We start from the raw sequence: 22,728 nt of genomic DNA, 5'->3' as shown, positions 1-22,728 counted from the left end.
CATTTTTCGCACAGAAAAAATCTATTCCAGTAGATTTCCCTGCACCGATCGCCTGCCTAGCTGCCCATATATTTGCTCTTCCGTGTTGAATGGCAGACGTCGGTGGGCCCTGCAAAAACCTAGTGGCGGCCCTAGTTGCGGTAAAGGCGACGTAAAAACGGCCAACCAACGATAGCCGTCGTTCGCAGTGGCAAGACGACAGCCGTTGTCAGTAGTTCCATCAGCAGTAATGCTTTAGACGTCGCAGACTACGGGGTCATTCTCCACGCCGGGCTAAATTCCTATTAGGAGTGACAGTGCTGGCACGATGTAACGATTAGTCGCATTCCGACCAACATCTGGAATAACCGGAGACTCTAGCGCATCATATCGGTGAGATCTACAATGGCATTTGTTTCGTTGGGGTATCAAGCCGGTTCCTCTGAACCTTGTTTGCGGACCCTCCGCAACGAGTGACACCAATCGCGTGCACACGAATACATTGTTTTTACATTGATAATTACGCCCAATAGATATATAAATAAGGGGTGAGTGCCTTTATGTAGAGGCAAAGGTTCATCACACGCTTCATGCTAACAATAGAAGTTGCAAGCCTTTCAAGGCTTGCTTCCTTTTGTCGAAAGGCAGATTTTATTTTTCTACCCGTGCAGTAGCTTGGTCGACTGTGGTTGTGATGCGATACGTGCGTATGTCAAGCTTTGATCTGTATCTGACTTCGTTGAGTTCCACGAGTTTTCGAATTAAAAATCAATCTGCCATTGTCGGAGAAGTGCAGTGTGCTTAGTTAGCTTTTAAGTGAACACTACTGTTACCATTGCTCATAAATCTATACGAATCGTGATATGTTTAAAAAAAAGAAAGCGCAAAAGGGACGCTATCAGTGACGATCAAATTCACGCAACGGTGGATTAGCCCAGGTGGCTACAATTTACGCTGTATTTTAGTGAAGGCCTGCCAAGTTGCACGGATTTTGAGGTAAGCCTCATCGTCCTTTGCTAGAGTTGGGCAAAAGCTGGAAATCGAAAAGCTGCTGTCTAGCTAATACCACACGTTTAAAAGATATAGTGCATGGTTTTTAATGATAAATTTCTCCAGAACTCAAACCTCCTTGCTTTCCGTTTTCGGATAGATTTGCACACTACGAAGCATAATATTTGTCAATAGCCTTAGTTTGTAGACAAAGCTTATATCGGTTCATGTCAAATATTGTTATATTCAGATTTCACCAGGCTATGCTTGCTAATTAAGCTTGAAAAATAGTTCCTTGTTTTTCCGCAAGTGTCAGCGGATCTCGATTTTTGCTGTTGGCGGTATTCAACGAACTGTAATCATAACATGTATAATGAAAAGGCGACTATCGAGTTTGGCTTGTTCACTACGTCTCAATGGGGTGCTCTGTTTATCTCAACAAATTTCCTTCGGTCGGCCTAGAGATTGCAAATTACGTAGGGGAGAAAGAGGTCCCATTGGCGCCAAACCGGCTACTGCGTCTGTCGCCCTGTTGCCAATGGCAAACTTTAGCAAAATCTACAAAAAGGCCAAAGCTAACTACCTGTACACATATGCCTGTTACCTCCACACGATAGACATGTCGTTAGATCGGTACGGTCTATCATAGAACGTTCTAATAATTCTAGCGACAGTTTGCAGTATCTTCTGCTCAACGTTGTAGTGAAATTCATAGCAAACAGCTTAAGTTTGTGTTTTGGCCTGGTTTTACATAGTATATGGCAAGAAAATGTCAGGAGTGACAAAATTGTCACTTGATGTTCGAACAAGGAAAAAAAGACACGTTCTAAAGCTGTTTTGAAAAAAGCAAAAGTAACAAATAGCGTCAAACAATCTCTATGCATTGAGTTTCGATTTGTTTAGTAGGCCTTTTCCCGTTTAAGCCTATCTTATCGGCCTTTTTTCATGTTGACTCATTAACTTCCTAGATTCAACAATTTCATCAATTTTATGAAGCAAAACAAAATGCAGGATTAAATGGATATTCTATAACGGGGTTCTATCAGAAAAGTACATCTGCTTATTTGGCGCTTGTTCGTTATCATTCATAGGTTGTCCTATTATTAGGCTTTGGTAGTAATGTGATGGTCTGTCTGTTCTACCACATCTGCGTTCCCAACAGTTTTCGTATGATCATTCCGGATTTCATTATTGGTTTGCACTACGCCTACCGGTGCTGTTACTAATAGACAACGTAGAGGAGCCCGTGTTACCTACATCGATGTCAAACATAGCATAGACAGGTAGACAGACACATAAACACGACAGAGCGGAATGCTTTCTTTGTTTAATTTTCATCAAGACTATTAATATTCATATTATAGGTATTTATTACCTATTATCGGTAAAGGCATCGTTGGCCGATCGCATTGTCCTTTTCTTCCATTTTTCCTCTATCCGCTCAGGGCCGGGTTCCCTTTTTATTCTAGTCTTTTTTCCTTTTGCTCTTCACTCAGCTACGGCTAGAGCGATTAAAGCTGTCGATTTGTATCGCTAACAATATACGTTAACTCCATTATTAGGTATCGATGGAAGAGCCGTAACGTAACAACAGTGGGCGCCAGGCTTAGAATTGAAAGGGAACCAACCTGATTACGTCGCGAATCGAGAAAGACGCGTATTTGCTAATTGTACCGGGTGACAGCAAAATTGGCTTATGGTACTTTTTCCTATTCAGCTATATCTAGATTGTGCTTATAATAGTACTAAGCAGCCAATAAACCATTGAGGGCCGTCATGATGTTGGCAGCCGGTTCATGCTAGGCGTTAGAGCGGATCTTTTATCATAGAATAGTAGAAAGTCTCTGAAGTTGACGACGAGTGAATCTTCGCAAATATATGAGACAATTTGAATCATAAAAGGTTTCAACTCGATACATTCCGTTTGAGAAGTTACGTAATCCTAAAGCCAATGCCTCAACAAGAAATTTGAGGTCATCAAAGTTGCGTTCTACCGTTCCTTAGCTTTGAATATCCGCTTTCAATATCGCAACAACATCTTCAGGGCTATTCGTCGAGTGCAATCAAGCTACTCAAAATAATTATTTAGCATGAAACTGAATAATATACCTGTTTTAATATCTTACCATGATAATAATCGTCCGCTATCGTAGGCCGCCGACGATATCATGGAACACTTAGACTTCACGTTTATTTACATACTCGATGTTTCATTTTCGTCTGCTATGTTCTACCATCGTTCTTTATCGAGCTTGTCCCGTTCCTCGTCGGCCTGAAAACAGGCTTTTGTGGTCTTCAAGTTTCTTCCTATTCCAAAGGTGGGTCAGCACCCATTTCTAACATGGTTAATGCGATTTGGCTCCTACGTAGCGTAGGATAGTGTAGTGCACCGAGGTGCCTTTTCTGTTCTTAGAGCGCAAGCCAAAGGAAAACCCACTTACGACTCACGTGTGAGTGCGAAGATAATCTTCTAATTTTCGATGCTAAAATCGCCGGATTCACGAGTTGTACTTTTCGGCTTTTTTTCCACTGAGTACTTACTATGGTTGTTCAGAGTCCACCATAGCACTGCCGTGGTAGTACTTCACGCAAAAAAAAACTGCGTAACAATTTGGAATTAGTAGAATCTTTCAAAAAAAATATAGGACATTGCGATAGGATTATTTAATTCTACTTTTTAGAACAAATATTCCACTTGTACTATATTAGAACATATATATATATATATATATATATATATGTTACTTCTATGCTACTAAGTTGATGAACGCGCATGTTGCTTGTCTGTAGAGTCGTTTGCATCCTTCAGTTGTTCGAAAGGTGCATGTATATAATGTATAAGAACCAGAAAAAGAGAAGGACATGTACTCTGTGTTTGGGGCAGTTGTTCCATAAGTGTTAGCTTATTAAATATAGACGTGCATCTATGTGTATAGATTGTTCTGTCAGGGTCTAGTTTATCAGGTCATCATGTTTGAAGATTATTGCAGTACGAATAAGCAAGGAAACACCTCCTACAATATATGAGAAAAAGCGGGCTGTTGTTCTAGTGACATCTGATAATATTACCATTGTTATGGAGACCTGTTAAGATTGTTACTAGAAAGCTCATGCAAGCTGGAAGCCCTCACGTTTTTACTAATTCTATCCTATATTTTCAGTGTCGTATTCAGGGCCGTTTGGATATCATTGGTTTTTATTTGAATGGTAGATGGTAGCTTAATTACTTATTTCGGAAGTAGGCAATGTGTTTGCGAGGTAATGAAAATGTTTACGGGCTAAGAGGTCAAATGCACGGGAAGCGCTGACGTTTGCATCCTCGAGAACCGTTGTGGTAATTCAAATGTGACGAAGCGTATTATTTCAATGTGTGAATTTACAAAAGATAATCAGCTTTTGAGGTCACTCTTATAGCCACTTGTGTACGCGACGCCACATAGAAGTGGGCATACAAGGGTCACATCCGTTTTTCGGTCCACTGAGCGCGCCTCTCACCCCAGTACCGATAGTTCTGGAGTACGCCGTCGTTTGTGTGGCAATACTGGGTCGCCAAATGGGCGCCATCACGCCTCACACCCTCAGGTGTCATAGAACCTACAGAATGTCACGCTACTACAATTTTTCCTGCAATTTTTAATATCGTCACTAGCTACGTCAGGCTTATATGGCTTCTCTTAATCAAGGCTAATTTAAATACTTCTTTGTCAGAATATAGCTACTTATTAACGTAGAATTATAAAAGATAAGCAGAGCCTTAGCTACCGCATCTGTACAGAATACAAAATTCTATAACATAAAGGAGGTAAGGAAAAGGGATTAATAAAAAAATATCGGTTGACTGTCGGTGTCTCAACTAATTAGAAAAGTTAATATTTTAAAGAGATCCAAATATAGAGTAGCAAGAAAGTCGTGGTTGGTAAGCGTAGCTATGCCATTGCAATGGACACCTATCGTTTGGGATTTGTCATACGCCAATTAGGGGGAATTCACAGAAACAGTTCCTTGTTTTTCTTGTTGTCACAAAACAGAATTTCAGCTTATTGATGTGAGAGATGTCAAGAAAATGATGTCCTGATGTCGAAAATGCCCAACCGAGACCCACCTAGAGATACCTGATCTTGCATACAGTATTATTCTGGAAAAATGATATCCTGCAGCCCGGACATTAAGGGCGTAATATATTATTATGACAGAGAAGAATAATTACTTGTTTGCGAGAGCAAGAAGCTGTAGCGGAGACTAGTCCACCTTAGCTTAGATTACGAAGTGGTAGTTATCAGATGTTTGAATGGAAGCTCATTAACGAGAGGGTCCCAATCTGAATTCGCTTGCATCACGAGTTTACGCAGAAATTACAGATCGGTGTATTCGAATGAAAGATCAGTGATTAATAATGAGTCGGGCTTACGGACTCTATAGTTGTAACTATAATTGCTACTGTTTTAGATATATTCGAAGATAAATTCGACTATCTATAGATTTTAGTTCGTGAAACTGAGAACAAGCCTACCCTTTCCAGATCCAAAGTGACAGCTTTATTTATTTATTTTGGAAAGTATATTGTTGTCTGCAAGTGCTCGGTTGGTAATATCGAGAGAGGCGTTAAGGATCGCCTAATAAGCGGATTTAACTTATACTATAAATAGAACTGGGTCTAAATTTTTTTCGTAACCAAGAGGTTTTGTCAGGCGAAGTTAACTTAAGCCTCCGTCTCTTTAAAATGTGCATGATCAAGCTGTTTTCTTCCACACAATATTATTAATGAAGAAAACCATCATGCTTCTTTGTCATGAGCCTCATACAAAGTAAATCAATAGCCCTGATATTAACGAAAAAAAAAAAAAATACGGAATAGTTTGCCATTTAAGTACATTATTTGGCATTGTTTCTCTCCTACTAGTGTGACACTGAGCGAAATCTATCAAACAGCTATTTCGGACTTTACTTCAGTTTTGCGTCTGTGAGATTCGTTGAGTATTTTCAATAGATAAAAAGCACATCTCATAAAACGCTATCTTGTTACATCGGATCTCCATTTCTATTTTGACATCTGCCCTCATAGGTGACAGTGCCAAAGTTGAGTGCCATAATATTGACTACACCGTTACGGATATACGACAGTAAAACTACCGGCAAATCTACACTCACAACAGACCCTAACAAACGAATTGGCTTTTGCGTTGATTATGGATATCAAAGGCGAACGAGAAAATAGGGTACAATCATAACAAGAACCATTGAATTGAATGGTAAACACCCATGCTAACCAGCTCTAGTACCGTCTACATCTCGTCTGAAGTTTTTTGCATCAGGCTTAAAAGTGGCTCTGACTGGTAAAGATAGATAGGTATAAAAAGAGTTAAAAAACCTAACTTTAGAAATAACCTGAATTTACGTTTTTTATTTAATAACCTATTTTACGTTTACGGGAACATACGTTGTGGTTGAAATGTTACCCATATCGAAAGTCTGTTGATAAGAGCATTCCTTATTTTAGCTGATGAAAGTTATTGCCTTTGGTTGCCTTGGGCTCAATTATATTTCCATGAGTTTTTACTATGTGCCAAACCTACAAAAGGAGGTAAATATTTGAAAAACTTATTAAAATCAATAAATTTATATAGTTGTAGTAAGTAGATCCAATAATGTAACTGGAATTGCTTAGCGTAAAAAATTAGGGACGTGACTCAAAGAATGAATGACCCCATAGGAAGTGTAGAGAAAATGAAGTAAGTTGACGGTCCATTAAATCTGCCAAAAAAAAAGTTTTAATAATGAAGTGTCATTCGAATTGGTACACTTCGTAACCTTTATGAAGTTTAGCAAAATAATCCGAGAAATACTTTCGAATTTAGTTATCCTAAATAATGACTATCAATACGACCGGTCATTGTTTCGTCTGATGTACGGCAGATATACAGACGGCCATTAATTTCCATCATATTACCGCCTTTTCAATAAAAAAAGAAAACTTTTCAATTGCAAGCTATTTCCGGCATGATACTCCAGGTAACTAGGAGTCACTTCTGATCGGTGAGAATAGGGTACGTCTTCAAATGTATTTGTTACAATCCTGTATCATGAGGCTGATCTTTGTGAACTAGCCTATCTTGCTAGTTCCTAGATAATTATCAAATTTGTTCGGTTAGTGTTTTATGTGAAGTAAAACACAAAAATTAGGCCATAATGACCCGAACGTAATCCCCAACGTTGTGACCCAGAAAGGCGTTGTTTATACGAGGCGAAAAAACCAAGCGCGGTAAACGTTCCTGCATCGAAGAGAGGCGTTCGTTGCTGGGGCAAGCAGCGGTAGCACCACCATCGTTTCGCAAGCTTGGCATGCGAGAAATCAGATCACCATTAAAGGAGTTTCTAATCGATACTTGTTTTGTTGGACAGGCAAATAATCCTGCTACATAGCCGATGTCTATCCTTCGGCCATCCGATGACCCCACGTTTGCTGTTCATATTTTCCCGCTCCGCTAGCAGACTGAGAAAGTCCCCATTGAGAAGACGAGATCGAGTATTGCGCGACTACGAACAGAAACGATTCCAGCGTATTCATCGAAATAAAATAAACTTTAGTATGCATCAAAAAGATATCAAACCGATTTTAGTAACAACAAAATAATATAAAGCATAGCCAAGTAGACGAGACCGAAAATTCGAGGAGCAAACCTCTAACAGCGATAGTCAATGTCAGTCGCTAATCGGTTGTCCGGGGTTGGAAGAATTCAGATTACGTACATTAATTAGCTCGTGTTAACTTGGGGTTCATCTACTAACGTGCATCTAAAGCAGTAATAGTCTACATAAACAGACTAAATTAAATGTCAGTAAAGAAAGCACTCACAGAGAACGGAAGATTACGTACCTTGTAAACTTCTGTGTAAATAGCGTGTTTCGTTTTACCTATGAAGCGTAGTAAACACCCTAGCAGTAACGACCGCCAACTCTAATGTCGATTAGCCTTTGTTTCAGTGATCCGTAAGTGGTAAACGCTATTACCATTTCTTTTTCTCGCCTAGAAGAAATCCTGCCCTCTTGTCTCAATGAAAATGATGGCGGTAATCCTTATGACAACGCAGAATCCTGGCGACGCATCGACGGCGTAACGTTTCAAAAGGAACAACAGTTAATGTTGTTCTTGGCAGAGTGACAAGCCGTCGACGCATTAACCGATGGAAGAAAAGCTTACTTACACCTAAAGCCTGTTGTGATTTTTCCTTTTACCTGCGCTTCTCTATGCGCCAGACCTGATTGGGCGATGTTCACTACGGCTAGAGCGTACTGTTTACTTCTGTCGCTGGGAATACTTTAATTTCGTCTCTATCTGCTGATGCTTGGTAAAGTGGTACATTAAGTTAAGACGACTTTTCAAATATCTACTATCCAGCTAGTGGATTAGGTACAGCGCTAGAAACTTGCGCAGTTAACAAACTAACCTCAGGCCGTTCGTATACGTAAATTTATACAGAACTATGCTGTAACCTATTCCGTCTAATATATATATATATATGACAGTAGGTGATTGTTTTATCTAAATGCAGCTGGCTAAACCGTGTAGCAACAAGCAGTAGAAGACGGATTACTGATTACAATATATGATTCTTGGTTCATGGCAAAGTACTTATATCACAAATCACGCCATCTAGCAAATGAGCGAATAATGCGTCATTGCTAGGATAAGATAGCACGCTTTTCATGATCAGGTCTTAGTAGACACTAATTATCGGATCTGTCCTTTGGGAACCGCAGTCCTATCATTGAATCGTTCTAAATATAGAACACCACAATTGTCAAAACAAGCATTGTTAACAACGAAATTAAATACTACTTCTACTACTACTGTTTTCTGGAGAAGAATGATTATCTATAGACAAGCTGTTTGTTTTAATAACACCGTCTTGGTGGCCAATTCCACGGCTGTAGCGTCGCGCACGTCTCCGCAAAGGCTCTGCATTCCACGACACATACACAAAATAATTTTCCGGTTAAAACAATTTGCGCTCAAGGATGGCTTGTAGGCCGACAAAACCATTTTTTTTTCGGGCTTCAATAAAAAAAAATTAATGCTACTGTTAAAACGTATAAAACAGTCCTGAGCCCACTACTCCAACAAAAAGTTCTACGGACCATTTTGTCTGCTAGTGATATCATTTTTACGTACTTGATTTGCTAGCATGACGGCTTGTGATAGCTAAATGTAAAGATTTCGGCATTGCTAGTAATGCACTCGTAGGATACCTACTTTGAGGTCAAATCATCATTACGTCTATTGTCTCATAGTATGGCCTAAGATCGCTAACTCATTGAAGACCGTTCTATTAGGAACAGAATATAAGATCAAGCTGATTGTTTGAACTGTCCTAATATAGTCTCCAAACTTTGAGGCGATTTGACGAAGCAGATTTTAGGCCACGAAAATAAAATATCAGGAACCGTAAGGCGATCGTTTTCTACATTCTGGAATATACACGAAATGAAAGCGACTCAGACTTTTATATTTTTAACTTTTCTCAGAGTGATTGTAGGCTGTTGAAATGAATAGTATTATCGCCGAAGTCGTCTCTTTACCAACACATAATATATAAGCTTTGTATTCAGTTATTCTTGGAGTTCTTAACAGTCAACGGTCCGATCTAGGTTACGCAGTATCGCGGCTGTACGTGCCTCCATTCTTATAGTTGGCCTAATCCATCAGGCACAGCAATGTTGAACGTTATACAGTCTATCAGGGCTAATGTTAACATACGTCCCGCGTAGAAATTCATTCGTGTATCTTTCAACAGAAATGAGATTTTTTTACTTTCATATAACTTTTATGCCAAGAAGCTGTTCCAGACCACTCCTGACATGACAAAGATATTATGGAACTGATCTCGGTGCGGGATTCGGACTGAGCAATATACATTTGCCAGTTTCCACCTATACGACACCTGTTACAATTATAGGATACCGGTTTTACTATAAGTAATATTCCAAATAATATGTGCTTACCACGACTAGCCATATAAACACTCCCGGGTTATTATGTTACTGTCAGATGGACGACATGTTAATAAGCTATCAGAAAGAAAAGGAAAGCTGTGGCAAATTATACGCTACAAATAAATGCGTCTATGAAACAATAACTAGAGCTATATTCACAACCAAAAACGCAAATATTTTCGGCTTTGTATCTTCTGAACCCTTTTTATTTGGGTTTAAGGTCTGTAGCATCAAGTGTACCGCGTATTTATTTCAAATTAAACTAAAATATACTCAGACATCTTGAAGCTAATAGGTGCGATGCTGAACTATTTCTGCTTCGCTGAGCGTATGTGCATGCTCTATCGGGATCGCTCGTATCGTCTATTTCGGAGGATAACGTGGCATCCGTCATGGCGAAGATCGATATGTTACGCGTACTTACGTTCGTATCGCGTATACGCATCGGTTACAGGCAATGGGAACATCATCAAGTAGATCAAAGAAGGACAACGAGAAAGAGTGTATTTCATCGGAACATGGGCGACTCGGCTGGACGGAATTGGTTACAAGGTGAGAAAAACATTAATTACCGTAAGCCCTAAGTACCAATAATGATGAAAATATATAGATATTGTAAGGTTAGTCTCGTAACGTCTAAATAAAAATATTTTTATGTTCTATCAGGGTTAATTAGAAGCTTTAAGGGGTTGCACAGTACCAATTATTTAAACACACCCTAAAGGTTTTCTTCTAATACATATTTTAATCGAATATATTCAGCTTGGTTCGTTTGTAAGAAAGAGACAATCTGGTGAAAACCTCTTGTCCACCGATGATAGCAAATAATGGTCCTGCAAAATGGCCTATTCAGTGGGCCGTCGCAAAAATACAACGTAGCCATAATTATGGAATTTTCTTTAACTACGATGGACAGTGAAGTTTTGTCGATTAAGTTGATGTTGGATGTTGTGCCGTTTTTACCTTAGTTAATAAATCACCCAATTATTTAATGAAGAAGTTGCCTCGTTCAAAAACCCATTAGGCGTTTCCCGAATGCTTTATTATTACTGAACCATCGTTTCAATTGGAAAATGAGCCGAGATATCTAAGGTGCACTCTCTTTAGCAGTATAATAGGTATCGATTGTGTAAATTTGATTCAGGAATAGTTGAATCGATGGAGTCCTAAGGAGTGCTGACTGAAATCATTAAATATGGACAGAACATTGGACGTACCGTCTCAAGGATGTTACAAAATATTGGCGTATCTGATTTTATTTTGTGAAGCACAAATCTTACGACACGCATTCCACCAGTAGGATCCAGCAACAATCGTTGAGTTTGTCTAATAAAACGCATATGGTCGGCTACAAAGATGTCAGAGGGCATGAACATGGTAAAGCATGTGGAAGGATTCAGCTTTGATGGTTTGGTATTTCTTAAACGTCTGTTATTATATCTGGGTCGTAGTGCTCATATTTGCTGGATTTGTAGAATGCTACTGACTAAAAAGTAAACGAAACAGCAGCTTGTGCTTCTAGTCCTTCAGAGCATGTAGAACTTTACCGATAGTTCCTGCACCTGTAGGTAGGTGAAAATAAACTGATTTATACATATAAATCAGTTTATTTTCAGTGTATATATATAGAACATTCAACAGTAAAATTATAGTAATTACCATATACAAACTAGAGCTTCTAAGTGTTATTCGACGTAAAGGTCGGTTTATCCGCCTATTTTGAGTATTTACTTATTTTTTATAAAACAATTTAGAGATGTAGAACTATTCGAGATTAGAAGATATCTGTACGCTGTACAATATAACGGTTATGCTTATACAAGCCATACGTTCCAGTATCGTTTCATGTTTCCAACGATGTTTCATAAAAATTATTATTTCAAAAATGATGAAATGATTGTTTAATAAAACACAATAAGAGCTGACTACCTCAGACCGTTACCTCGCTTTTATAAAGATAATTGGATTTATAAATCTGGATTTACATATATCTAAAAACATATAATGATAATAAAGTCCACAACGTTGCGTGTTTAGGCCCTGCACTAAAGTTATATAATCAGGTTCTCAGTAGCAGGACAATTCTTCAATTCAAGGCAGGCAACTTTATTAGGACATACTATATTACTAATTAGGAGCATACAATGCGGAAAATGTAAGATAACATTCCTTGGATGAGCAATAAGGCCCGTTTCATTAAAAAAAATAATTTGTTTATCACTATTTCAAAACAGCTCAGCAATAAATAACCGTAAAAAGTTAAATAAGTGCATCTACTTTTCAAACTACAAATTAATAAAGAATAAGCTACCTAGAATTGGATAAGAGAAAGTAGGTTACGACCTGCTACGACCAACATTTGCTTAACGCTACCTTTGAAAGCAAGCCCTGACACAAAGACAAAACGTTATACCCGTACATTTGCCAAAAATTGCTCTATTTAGCGGCCTACATGAACTTACTACAGTTAATATATTATTGGAAAAAAATACCAATTTAAGACGGATATATCATTGGCTCATATAACCTTATTTATTGGGTATATATAATCTAGGGTCGGTAATGATTTTGTGCGATGGACTTGGTCATTCAGAGGATTATTTTTATTATGAACACTTATTTCACTTTCGCTAGAAAACACGACGCTTTATCATTAAAGCTAGTCAAAAATTATGATTTGTCTATCACAGGTATATAAATTTCTGCTGCGCAGCGGTAGACCAAAAGTTAGCGAGTAGTGGCACATACAGGAGTTGTATTTTATTCGAGAAAAAAGGAGCGACAATAGGAACTGGTACGGGCCGACTGGAGTGTGTCAATTTGACCGCACTGAAGCCTGTATAATTATTATGATTATGCATAATTATACGATGACTAATTATCTATAGAAAATTCTGATCCATGATCGTGATGATTTGCAATGTGATGCATAGTGTCCTATCTAGACGAAGCTTTAAAAACGATTCTTGTTAGCTTTGTTAGTATCCCAGGTATCTATGGAGCTGTAAGGATGCTTGCGACGCACTAGTCGAATTGAACTAACTTCAGGAACAGGCACCCATTGCAACGAGAAATTGAGTTTAATGCTTGATCGGATTACGTGGCCGAAACGCTGCTCAGACCCTATAATCTAATGGCTGATTGCGACACGACCAATTTCCCTATGTCACTTAAATATTTGAAATATAAGTACTTTTTGTTAGTCGGACAATAGTGGCAAATCGCTTTACGATATCTATGCGCGCTTAAGGGGGGTAAGTCAGGATACTGTCCTGACCTATGTTTAGTTAAATCTAAAATCTCTTAACACATAAAGAATTATAAATCCATCATGTAGAAATTAATCTCGAACTAGTGTCCATGAAATACTGTCATACTTTCAACAAGAAGGATAATTAGAAATCCTTAGTTTATTGGTGTTCCAGCTACTACTTACGTTCACCAGCCTATGCCTATGCCCGTTTTCTTCTTTCTGTAGCCTTTCAGCTCTCACAATGGGGCTCCGACACGATGACCCCGCGTTATTGCATTGTTATGAAAATTAACCTATACATTGATCTAAGGTAAACTTCGCTCGATCAGCATCTTCTTGATATTGCCCTAAGAAGAGCACTGCCACACGTCAACGCCTGTCCTCATCAAAGATATTTATCATATTTGAGCCTTGAGTAGTACTGCGCCCAATGAAGCGTCTCGATTTGTATATGCTCGTATCAACAATGAAGCTCAGGAACAACCTAACAGGACAGTTCGTAAAGGACATTCAGTCTTGTGTATAAGTATTGTCGGGTTTTACTATACGAAACAGGCGGTATGGAAAATTCGAAGAGTTAAACGCAAAAGACATGCAATCTACTTCCACGCTTACTGAAAGAAGGCAGCAACATTGATGTTCTGTTTACTAGTAGGTATCAAGAATGAATAATAATTATTTATTAAAACTTTAGACAGTTGAAAGCGATAGTGCACTTTAATATGAGCAACACTGAAAACCAGGCGTAAGTTTTCTCGCCTCTGTCCGACGCGCTGTGTTAAAGACTCGACGACTTGGTAAAGCATCAAGAATTATTACAAGAACAATGGATCTAATGAAATAAAGACCTTCGCTTCCATACGATTTTCCTTCAGCACTTATGAGGAGAAAGGTATGCTAGGCCACGAGAGAGCTTTGCTCTGCCTATTATATTTTACGTGTCAAACCTCTCCGCATTTTTGGCCAACTAGCAAACGTGTTACAAGGACAATTTGCATTGGCCTTATCGTTCACTGTCTTCGAGGATTGGACTACTAACCTCCGAAATGTATGATCTAAATCGCCTCCATAACGACGTACGAAAGCCAGCTAAACGTTATCTGTAGCGTCTTCTAAGCCCGCCTGTCTCGAACATATATTCGACAACGTGTTGGTCTTCACGTAGCACTATGTACAAACATGTTAATAATATATTGGCAGTACAAGAATTCGCGTACTTCTGGCACTGCTATCGCCCAGCACAGCCATTCATATCAGACATTCAATAAGAACGTCACAGGACATCATCATCTCAATGCCTATACAGTTGTGGGTATTGCGACCATAACTGATAGCCGTCAACTGACGGAAGACGAATTGGCTAGGGTGTGTTTCCTACATAGGGACAGAATAACGAGCTACTCCATTTTCGTCCTAAGAGGTAGTGCACTGGTGTCACAAGAGGTCTGGCCTCGTATCCTTGGGAGACAAGAAACGACCCTTTAGAATGATATGTGCCAGATTTTCCTTGGATCTCTCATAGGAGAAACTCTTAGCTACGTTCTTTAGCCGTTACTTAGACATCCTCAGAAATGGCCAACTACACGGTGAACGTGAAGTGAGAAAATGTTTGGTTCACATGAATCAACAAAGAAACACAGCCAGTTCGGGAGACGTCCAGGCCATAAGCCCTGCTTCGAAATGCGGACCAATCTTAGTAAAAAGTATACAGGTTTACTGACGCAAATACATTGAAACCTCGCTTAAATACAGTACGCCTTGCAAAGCTCGGGTCCCATCTGTAAAACATGTTCATTTTAGATCGGTACCTTGAATATGATGGACGCCACACAGTTGGGCTGCGTAAAAGTTCTTCTACTTTATATGCTGCAACCTCACACACAAAAGAGCTCAAACTGAAGGGCAAAAAGGCATGGGGCTAAAACAGGTGACAGGGAGGGTTGAGCTGTGACGAGTAAACAAGCAATAATCCTTCCAATCCTGCAATACTTTTCGAGTACAAAGCATTGCCGATATTCTGACTGTCACCTGTGAGCGCATTGCAATCTACTGAATGTCGCGTTTAATAATTCGCGGGCATCTCGGCCCCCACATGTTGTACTATAAGCTATCGAACGACTTTGCTACACAACTACTAACGCATAATTTGCCTGATAATCAAGGTCTCTGAAAAATAAAACAAGACAAATATTGCTCGATATGCTATTCATTGTTAGTATATGCTTTTCAGCTTCAACTCAATAGGTTTTCTTATTCTTGTAAGCCTCTTAATGTAGCTGACCATACCTTCTCAAACTTTCAAGTTTAGCAGTTTTAATGTTCAGTAAAATGAAATTAAAATTCCTCGCAAACTTTAGACCTGTAGTGATCTAATTTTGATTTCTCATAGAAATAATGCGATATAGCTCAGCTAACGATCCAATTAAACCAGGATTAAAATGATGTAAAACCAGGACATTTCGAGTCTAGAACCCAATACCACAACAGAAAAGCGCAGACGTATGAATTTAGCTATGGATTCGTTGCTTGTTGCTTCTTTCAGTGTTAATTTCTAGAAAGTATTGCATAGCGAACGGTAAGGCATGACAATTTATATTCATGACAAACTTAAGTATTTCGAATATAATGGGCGTTTTTCTCAATTCATGTAACAGTATTAACGTATATAACATATGACGATGTCGTTAATCTTTAATGTTGGTATCAATTGCCAAACATCTATGGGTTCGAAAGCACGCGTAAATATATGCTGGTTGGGTGCCGAAGTTCATGAACCTAACGAAGTAGCAGCGCTTAGTGATAGTGGGCACAGTGGAAGTTAAAACTTACGTAAGTGTGCCTATAGGAATGCCTCAATGTAAGTCGGCCGATCCCATACGTTATATAACTCGACAGCTATTATTCATTTCAGCACGTCAAGTAGGGTTTTAAGGGAATTTCCAGATTGTCGCAAACCAGAAAACAGCCCTGCGTCTTGCTATACGCTGGAACGGCAAACCGAGTGAGTGCCCAACCATTTCGCGCTACTCCTTAATAGGAGTGATCTCTTTAATCCTGTTATAATTACATAGAAATTGCCTTCTAAAATTCAACATAGCTTTTATATATTTTATCTTATTTAAAATGCATAGTACGATTCTACATAAGCCTGTTAGTTATGAGACATATTTAACAATATCTTTCAGCCTAGTTATAAAAACATGGCACGATTTGTAAAATATATTATTTTAGAGCTTAGGAGGCCTACGTAGTTTTTCAGACCCAATCTTATGAGAGGTCATGCGGAATGATACGTAGCTTAACTTTTCAGACTTAGTCGTAAACATGGTTAGTCAAAATCATCTGCCTTTACAATGATCTACAGTGGCCGTTTCTTTATGTGGGATGATAGATATTAGTTCAGGAGTAAATATTTGACGTCGGGATACGAAAAGTTCACAGAAGTTGATAGAAGTTTTCGTTAAATGTAGCAATTTAATTCTTGCGACTTGCTTGGCCCCTGATTATACAAAATTTCGACTAAAATAGTACGCCGATACGACATAGTAGCCTGGGATAAATTATACACTGTATGGGGAAAAAGGAATTCTGTAAATAACGGCGATCTTTCTGTTGTATAAAGACCGATATCTGTCGCTGATGCACGGCGTTCTCTATTTGCACAGTTTCTGAGATATAATGTCAAAGCTTCTGTTACAGATGGTCCCAACCGTATCCGACACATTTAATTACGGCTTCAAACATAATTCAGAACTTCCCTCAAATAACCTAATTTACTAACATTTTCAAGTTTGTTAAAGAAAAGGCTACAAAATACTTCGTAAAAGTTGACAACTAAGTTGGGCTCTCTTTTTATTTACCTAATACATAATAGGTTAACGATCTAATGCGCGTTGATTTGTTTCATTGAATGAATAGTGACCCAGATTCACCAGTCACGTTCCTGAGTATAGCGTTTGAGGAATTAACAAGTCTACCAATCCAAGAGATTCCTGACCAACTTTTCAACACTGTCCAGTCGCTTGATCTCAGTAATAATCGATTCAGGTAACCGGTATATATTTATTCTACCCATATTGTGTAATAATTTTGATAGAAACTCAAATGGATGGGTGTAAAAATTGTACTATAGAGAATCAAATACTGAATGCTCGTCATTACTTTGTATAAGTTAATAACCCTACCTGGTGGACTTAGCTGCATATTAATCATCGACGCCAGTCATTTTCAGTTATTCGAAATCTAGAATTTTAGGAAACTACTTAATCATTGTTTATTTAGCACTTGGTGCGCTACGAACGTGCATAGGACTTTGCCGGTTCATCGGTGCCCGTCACATTAATGTACATCCCACCCAGTACATTAATCAAAACGTATGACCCTAAATTCCCAGAGGAAGAGTCACATAACGTTCCACAGAAATCAATTGATCAGGCTAAATGCCTTCCTAGCCAATGCTTTATCCCGATCAGAATCCCTTGACTTTCAACTGCCAGCACAAAGATCTGTGTTCACCTAAAACATTGAATACTTTATGTGGTGACGCATCGTCGCGTGCGCTAGACGGCCCCTTTATTTTCGTGGATTTGATGTGCGTCGCACTGTTTAATCTGCATAAAAATCAGGCAAAAATACAAAAGCGGATAGTTTATAATAACTTGAACTTAGGTTTCCATAGTGTCAAGTTAAAAGGGGGTGGTGTGATAGAAGTCCTTCCTTTGATTACCGTTAATCGACGTGAATAACTTAATTGGCATAAAAACGTAACAAACACACGGGAAGTGCTATTGGAAAATGATACATACAATGATCCGGCACCCCGTCTCCCTAAGCACAATGGCGTCTAGATGATAATTTACGGACTGCGATTCTTAGCAGAGATGTACAGTTTTTATCGGAGTTCGAGAGCCTCGCATCGGTAAACCTGGATCACAACCGTCTAGAATGTCTAACTGCGTTTCCGCGTCTTCCACGACTACGTTCTCTATCACTTAACTTCAACCGAATCTTGTCACTTCATCCGTTCGTGACATCGCTGGCTACGCAATGCCCCAGACTAATCTTCCTCTCGATGATGGGCAACGAGCTCTGTCCAAACTACCTCAACGGTGGAACCGAGCAGCAAAACGAGCTATATAGGTGTGTTAAAGATCATCAGATATTCTTATATTCTCTCGCTAACTCAATCATGACTGCCTCATAAAGAGAACGCACTGCGAGCAGCTGTATTCACAATTAGGCCTTGGAATACCATGGGAAAAATCTGAAAACATAAATACATTATATTGGTACGTACGTATCGATTGTTTACTGGGTTATTTTTGCATTTTCTGTTCGATGCGGTTAAGCGTCACATATCGCTATAACACAGGTCCCGCTATTTTGTCCGGGTAACGGGGTTTCAGCATGAAAAAGATGTCTCTGACGAAAATATAGCGAATTTTTATTAAAAGCCTTTTGGCAACGTCAAACGGCTGCAGAAACAATATAGAATATAAAAGTATAGAGTTGTTGTCCAAACGCTGATGATTCCATAACATTGAAGGACACGGTCTAACCTAACAACAATTCTCTTATAAATATGGTTCAAAGGAATGCTCGTCGAACTTGAAAAGTTGACGTAAATGCAGTCAGTTATATCAAAAATGAATCTTCTTTCATTTACCAAGCCGTCTTGGGTAACGTTTTTAGTCTAACGGCCTGGTCGGACATTCCACCCCTATTCGGATGGTTTCGGCCGTATTTTGGCTTCTGCAAAAAAGAATAACAATTATCGAGGGAACTGTGTAATCTTTTGCGATACAGCCATCTTCGAAGTCAAAGTAGAATAGTATCAGCTAACGTAAACGACTAACATAGCCTTGTAGAGCAAAGAAGATGAACTTTTTCAGTCGTATGTAGCACCCGATATGAACAAATAAGGAGCTGGACAATGGATAAACACTTCGGTTACTCTTGTGACAATCGAATATATAGAAATGTTAACCTTAACAATCAAAAGACATTGCTGCTTATTGTGCGTGACGTGCGTGAACGATACTTGTCACTATTGAATTTCCATAGGAACTAGTTCTAATTGCTAGCCCACATAGGCGTATAGCGCGAAACACGCAGATAAAACGGCCGCAAACTTCACAACTTGAAAGCTCAATACCATTTCATCAGCAAATACGTTTAAATTTTTGTTGTGCTCAATTGATACTTCTGTCTTCATAAAATACTTCAGAACCGAAAGATATAAGGATGGAAGTCAACGAAGAAGGTGTTTCTCATGACATACGTTCTACGCTATACATCTGAGCGTTGTATCTTTCTACATAGAGAAGATCAAGCTGGTTTTAGTACACACACTTATCGAACACCTATTTCTTTGATTACAGTAAATTCTATCGCGCCTTTTTGTTTTATAGCATCATTCAATGTATAACGAATTATTATGACTAGTTGCGCTCGATTGCAGGTTGTATGTCATCCGTCATTTCCCTAATTTGCGGTACGTGGACGATGGTCCAGTGTCACCTATTGAGCGGGAGCGGGCAATAGCCTCCTCAAACACACACTCGTCACTTTCAGCGCAGCTGGGCCACTCATCGCTTGGGAGCGTCGACGAGGGCATCGACACCGAGTAACAACACGTTAAATGTCGTTTACTAGGGTCGTATTGTTGTTACCACGCGTCACATAACTGCCTTCGACACTGATTGGTCTGCCACCGTAGACAACCTTTTTGTAGAATCACAATGTAGCAATGGCAACACTGCGGAATGCCCTTGATAGGCATATAGGGCTTTGTCTTCTTGGGTGTAAATAGGTTTTATGTATCACCAGGGGCCAACTGCGACCTAACTAGGAACACTTATCTCTGTGCAGTCAAATTCTTAGCTACACCGAATCGTTTACGTGTTTTCGTAGGATCTGAAAAAAGGGCTTCCACAATGTCATCGTAAATTTTGACCAAATTGCACTATAATATTCACTGCTCATTAAATGAACGCCCACGGTCCTGGCGCTCTCTTACACCTGACATAATTATTAGAAATTATTAGGAATGTATTGTACTTAGATTGGGAGTGTCGTACATGGAATATTCATGGGGCTCGTTGCCCTTGTTTCGAGGAGGGAATTTCTTTTAATTATTTGTTTATGTCATCTCGTACAGTACCGACCCATAAAGAACGGATAAAACTACACATTCTTAATAATATTCATAACATAATATGTAACGTTCAATACAAAAATATAACTTACACATATACATACAGATGGTGGCAGTTGATCGTTCGGAATTTTCAAAAATTCTGCAGATCTCGGTTACTCATATATAATAGGCTATCCATATCCGAGACGTTATGTCTCGGAAGTATAGATGTTTTATTCTTCAGGAACAGGTTAACTTGTACGAGTCCGATTGCTTTTTTTTAGCAGCGTCAAGTGCTTTGTCTAACGCCGATGCGTTCGTCAATGCGACACTGACGTCAAATGATTTATGCGCGGTACGGCCCTCGATTAGCAAAATTTAAAATATACTTTAGATCATCTTCTTTTTTTCCATACTGTTGGCGTTACCAATAATGCGAAATCTCCAACGGAAAAACACTAGATGAGACCAATCTGCGTTTGATTGAAATATCTGCAATGCGTTAATGAACCCTGATACTTAACGTGCGAGCCATGGAACTCGTGCTTTTTTCTTAGGGAAAACATGGACGCAAAATGGGCGAGATACTACTCTTTTTTGGTTTTCGCGCCAAGGGACTAAACGAAAGCTACCCAATAAAGAGAACAGTCTCCACAGTTGCAGGGGAACGAAGTGCAGTGCATAAACTCGGTCGAGACTGATAGAACATTGGTTCAAATACCCAGATTTTTGTAGTTAAAAAATAATAACGTCATAGCATTTTATAGCCGTTAGAAAATATAACTGGTAGCTTTAATAACAAAATTTTGAGGAACACCCAACCCACTCAAGTAAAACATTTAGCCATTAATGGATTGAAAATGTGGTAAGCGTTAAGATGAATTGCTGGAAGCACACTTGAAATCAGCAGGATTCTTCGGCGAACTTTCGAGCCTTTATTTTTTAGCCGCATGTCGACGGTTAGAGGCAAAACGAAACATGTCTCACTATACACTATTGGCTGGTCCTTGGACCTAACGGTTTATACCTACATGGTATTTACTATACAGCGAGTAATATATCTGCATATCGGCCCGTGATCAAATCGTATGGACATAGGACCGGAGAGTAGTGAGCAAAAAACGACACCCGCTCTAATTATGTACATTTCGTTTAAAGATTTTGCGTTGTATGAATAAAGTTTTACTGTACAATTTATGTCGTCTTTTAGAAATATGACCAGCTTTTTTTTTATCAACGTGTTAAATCTTTAGAACAAACTATAAACATTGGAAAAAGTTAACGCTCTTATCTAGTGTTTAATTATCAAAGTACTAACTAAGCTTCATGTAACTTCATCAACTGCGGAAGGCTCAATTATCTATGCAAAGTTTCTTTCTTGTTTGAAATAATACAATATTAGAGCACCAATTGAGAAGCTGTAGAAATATAAGCTGATACTAACTGCGTCTAGCAAAGCTGGTTTACCTGCAGTGGAAAGGCTTAGTAATTTCCGTAGTCAGTCGACTTATCCTAGCAACCACAACGTAAGAGCGAGTGGGTATATCAGATATTTTATAAAGATCCGACGCGGTCCGACCGTTGTTACAGGTGTTCTTGCAGGTAAATAGCCATTAAGTAACCTTGCGTAAATTCCTGGATACAAGTTTCTCCATCTTTTCAATATTCAGCATTGAATGAATGTATCTTACCTATCCAAACTACGATATGTGATATTATATTGTGAAAAAAATAGATACGACTTTGCACGATACGAAACGAGCGAAGATAGCAGCAGCATCAAACGTTGCCGGCAAAGCTGAACGTTCAATCAAAGTTTTTCGGGGCGAAATTACCCTGTCCTTTTTCAGGCACTATGTACTATCAAAATGTAAGACTGCCGTTGCCTTCGGTTGTTTCCTGCAGATGTTCCCTGGTACTACCCGAGCAAAATGTCTCACGCCCTTCCCTCTGTTTAGCGTCTATTTAATATAAAGCTACGTGTTATCAAATGATCATAGGCAGAACTTCACTGGTCGCCACGCGTCGACAGCGAGTACGTTTGTAGGCAGATACGTCACGGTATCATGAAAGGAACCGTTTACAAGTAAAAATACATGTGTTTTCAATTAGGCTATCTGGCTAGAGTCCTCCAAAGTGCGATGTGATGGACATGTGATTCCACGGAGGCCATACGCAAGATATCCGTCTCTTAAACGGCTAGAACGAAGCGTCTGTAGTAATCTCTACTGTAATTTTAAAAACAAACACCAAAGTCTTTACTTGGTAGCGCTTTTATTATTGCGTAGCAAAATTAATATAATTATAAACCAGCATAAGGCTAGATAGTAATAAGCCGTTTTTACGTACGTTATAGGCCAAAGTGAAATTTGTTTAG

The 22,728-nt window shown here is 39.0% G+C and overlaps 1 protein-coding gene and 1 long non-coding RNA gene across 7 annotated transcripts; one reads left to right on the top strand and one right to left on the bottom strand.

Annotated features, from left to right (window-relative positions):
- The first annotated feature begins 97 nt into the window (after positions 1–97).
- On the top strand, positions 98–21,544 carry LOC111247564 (leucine-rich melanocyte differentiation-associated protein-like). 6 transcript variants are annotated; one of them, XM_086985455.1, is made up of 7 exons: positions 102–372; positions 7,951–8,315; positions 10,415–10,512; positions 16,125–16,214; positions 17,132–17,260; positions 18,089–18,352; positions 19,674–21,544. In XM_086985455.1, exons 3-7 carry the CDS (start codon positions 10,418–10,420, stop codon positions 19,840–19,842), a joined length of 747 nt encoding a protein of 248 aa, XP_086841581.1. In that variant the 5' UTR covers positions 102–372; positions 7,951–8,315; positions 10,415–10,417; the 3' UTR covers positions 19,843–21,544. The 6 variants fall into 6 exon arrangements, with proteins under 6 accessions (XP_086841584.1, XP_086841581.1, XP_022654377.1 ...); XM_086985458.1 differs by lacking the exon at positions 7,951–8,315 and having other exon boundaries at positions 98–372; positions 19,658–19,845; XM_022798642.2 differs by lacking the exon at positions 7,951–8,315 and having other exon boundaries at positions 104–372.
- LOC147757066 (uncharacterized) lies at positions 5,479–7,978 on the bottom strand. Its single transcript, XR_015325052.1, has 2 exons — positions 7,844–7,978; positions 5,479–7,503 (listed from the first exon to the last, which is right to left on the bottom strand). It is a non-coding gene; the product is annotated as an uncharacterized LOC147757066 (long non-coding RNA).
- Positions 21,545–22,728: the final 1,184 nt, after the last annotated feature.

The sequence above is a fragment of the Varroa destructor genome, unplaced genomic scaffold, assembly GCF_002443255.2.
Source record: "Varroa destructor unplaced genomic scaffold, Vdes_3.0 BEIS01000003.1, whole genome shotgun sequence".
Classification (NCBI taxonomy): Eukaryota; Metazoa; Arthropoda; class Arachnida; order Mesostigmata; family Varroidae; genus Varroa; species Varroa destructor.
Note: the sequence above shows the minus strand (reverse complement) of the source record. Positions and strands in the feature narration are given on the sequence as shown.

Excerpts from the sequence above, each read along its gene's own strand:
- LOC111247564 (XM_086985455.1), top strand. The coding sequence starts at position 10,418 with ATGGGAACATCATCAAGTAGATCAAAGAAGGACAACGAGAAAGAGTGT. Across the intron at positions 10,513-16,124 it reads TGGACGGAATTGGTTACAAG|CACGTCAAGTAGGGTTTTAA; the intron begins GTGAGAAAAACA and ends TATTCATTTCAG. Across the intron at positions 18,353-19,673 it reads CAGCAAAACGAGCTATATAG|GTTGTATGTCATCCGTCATT; the intron begins GTGTGTTAAAGA and ends GCTCGATTGCAG.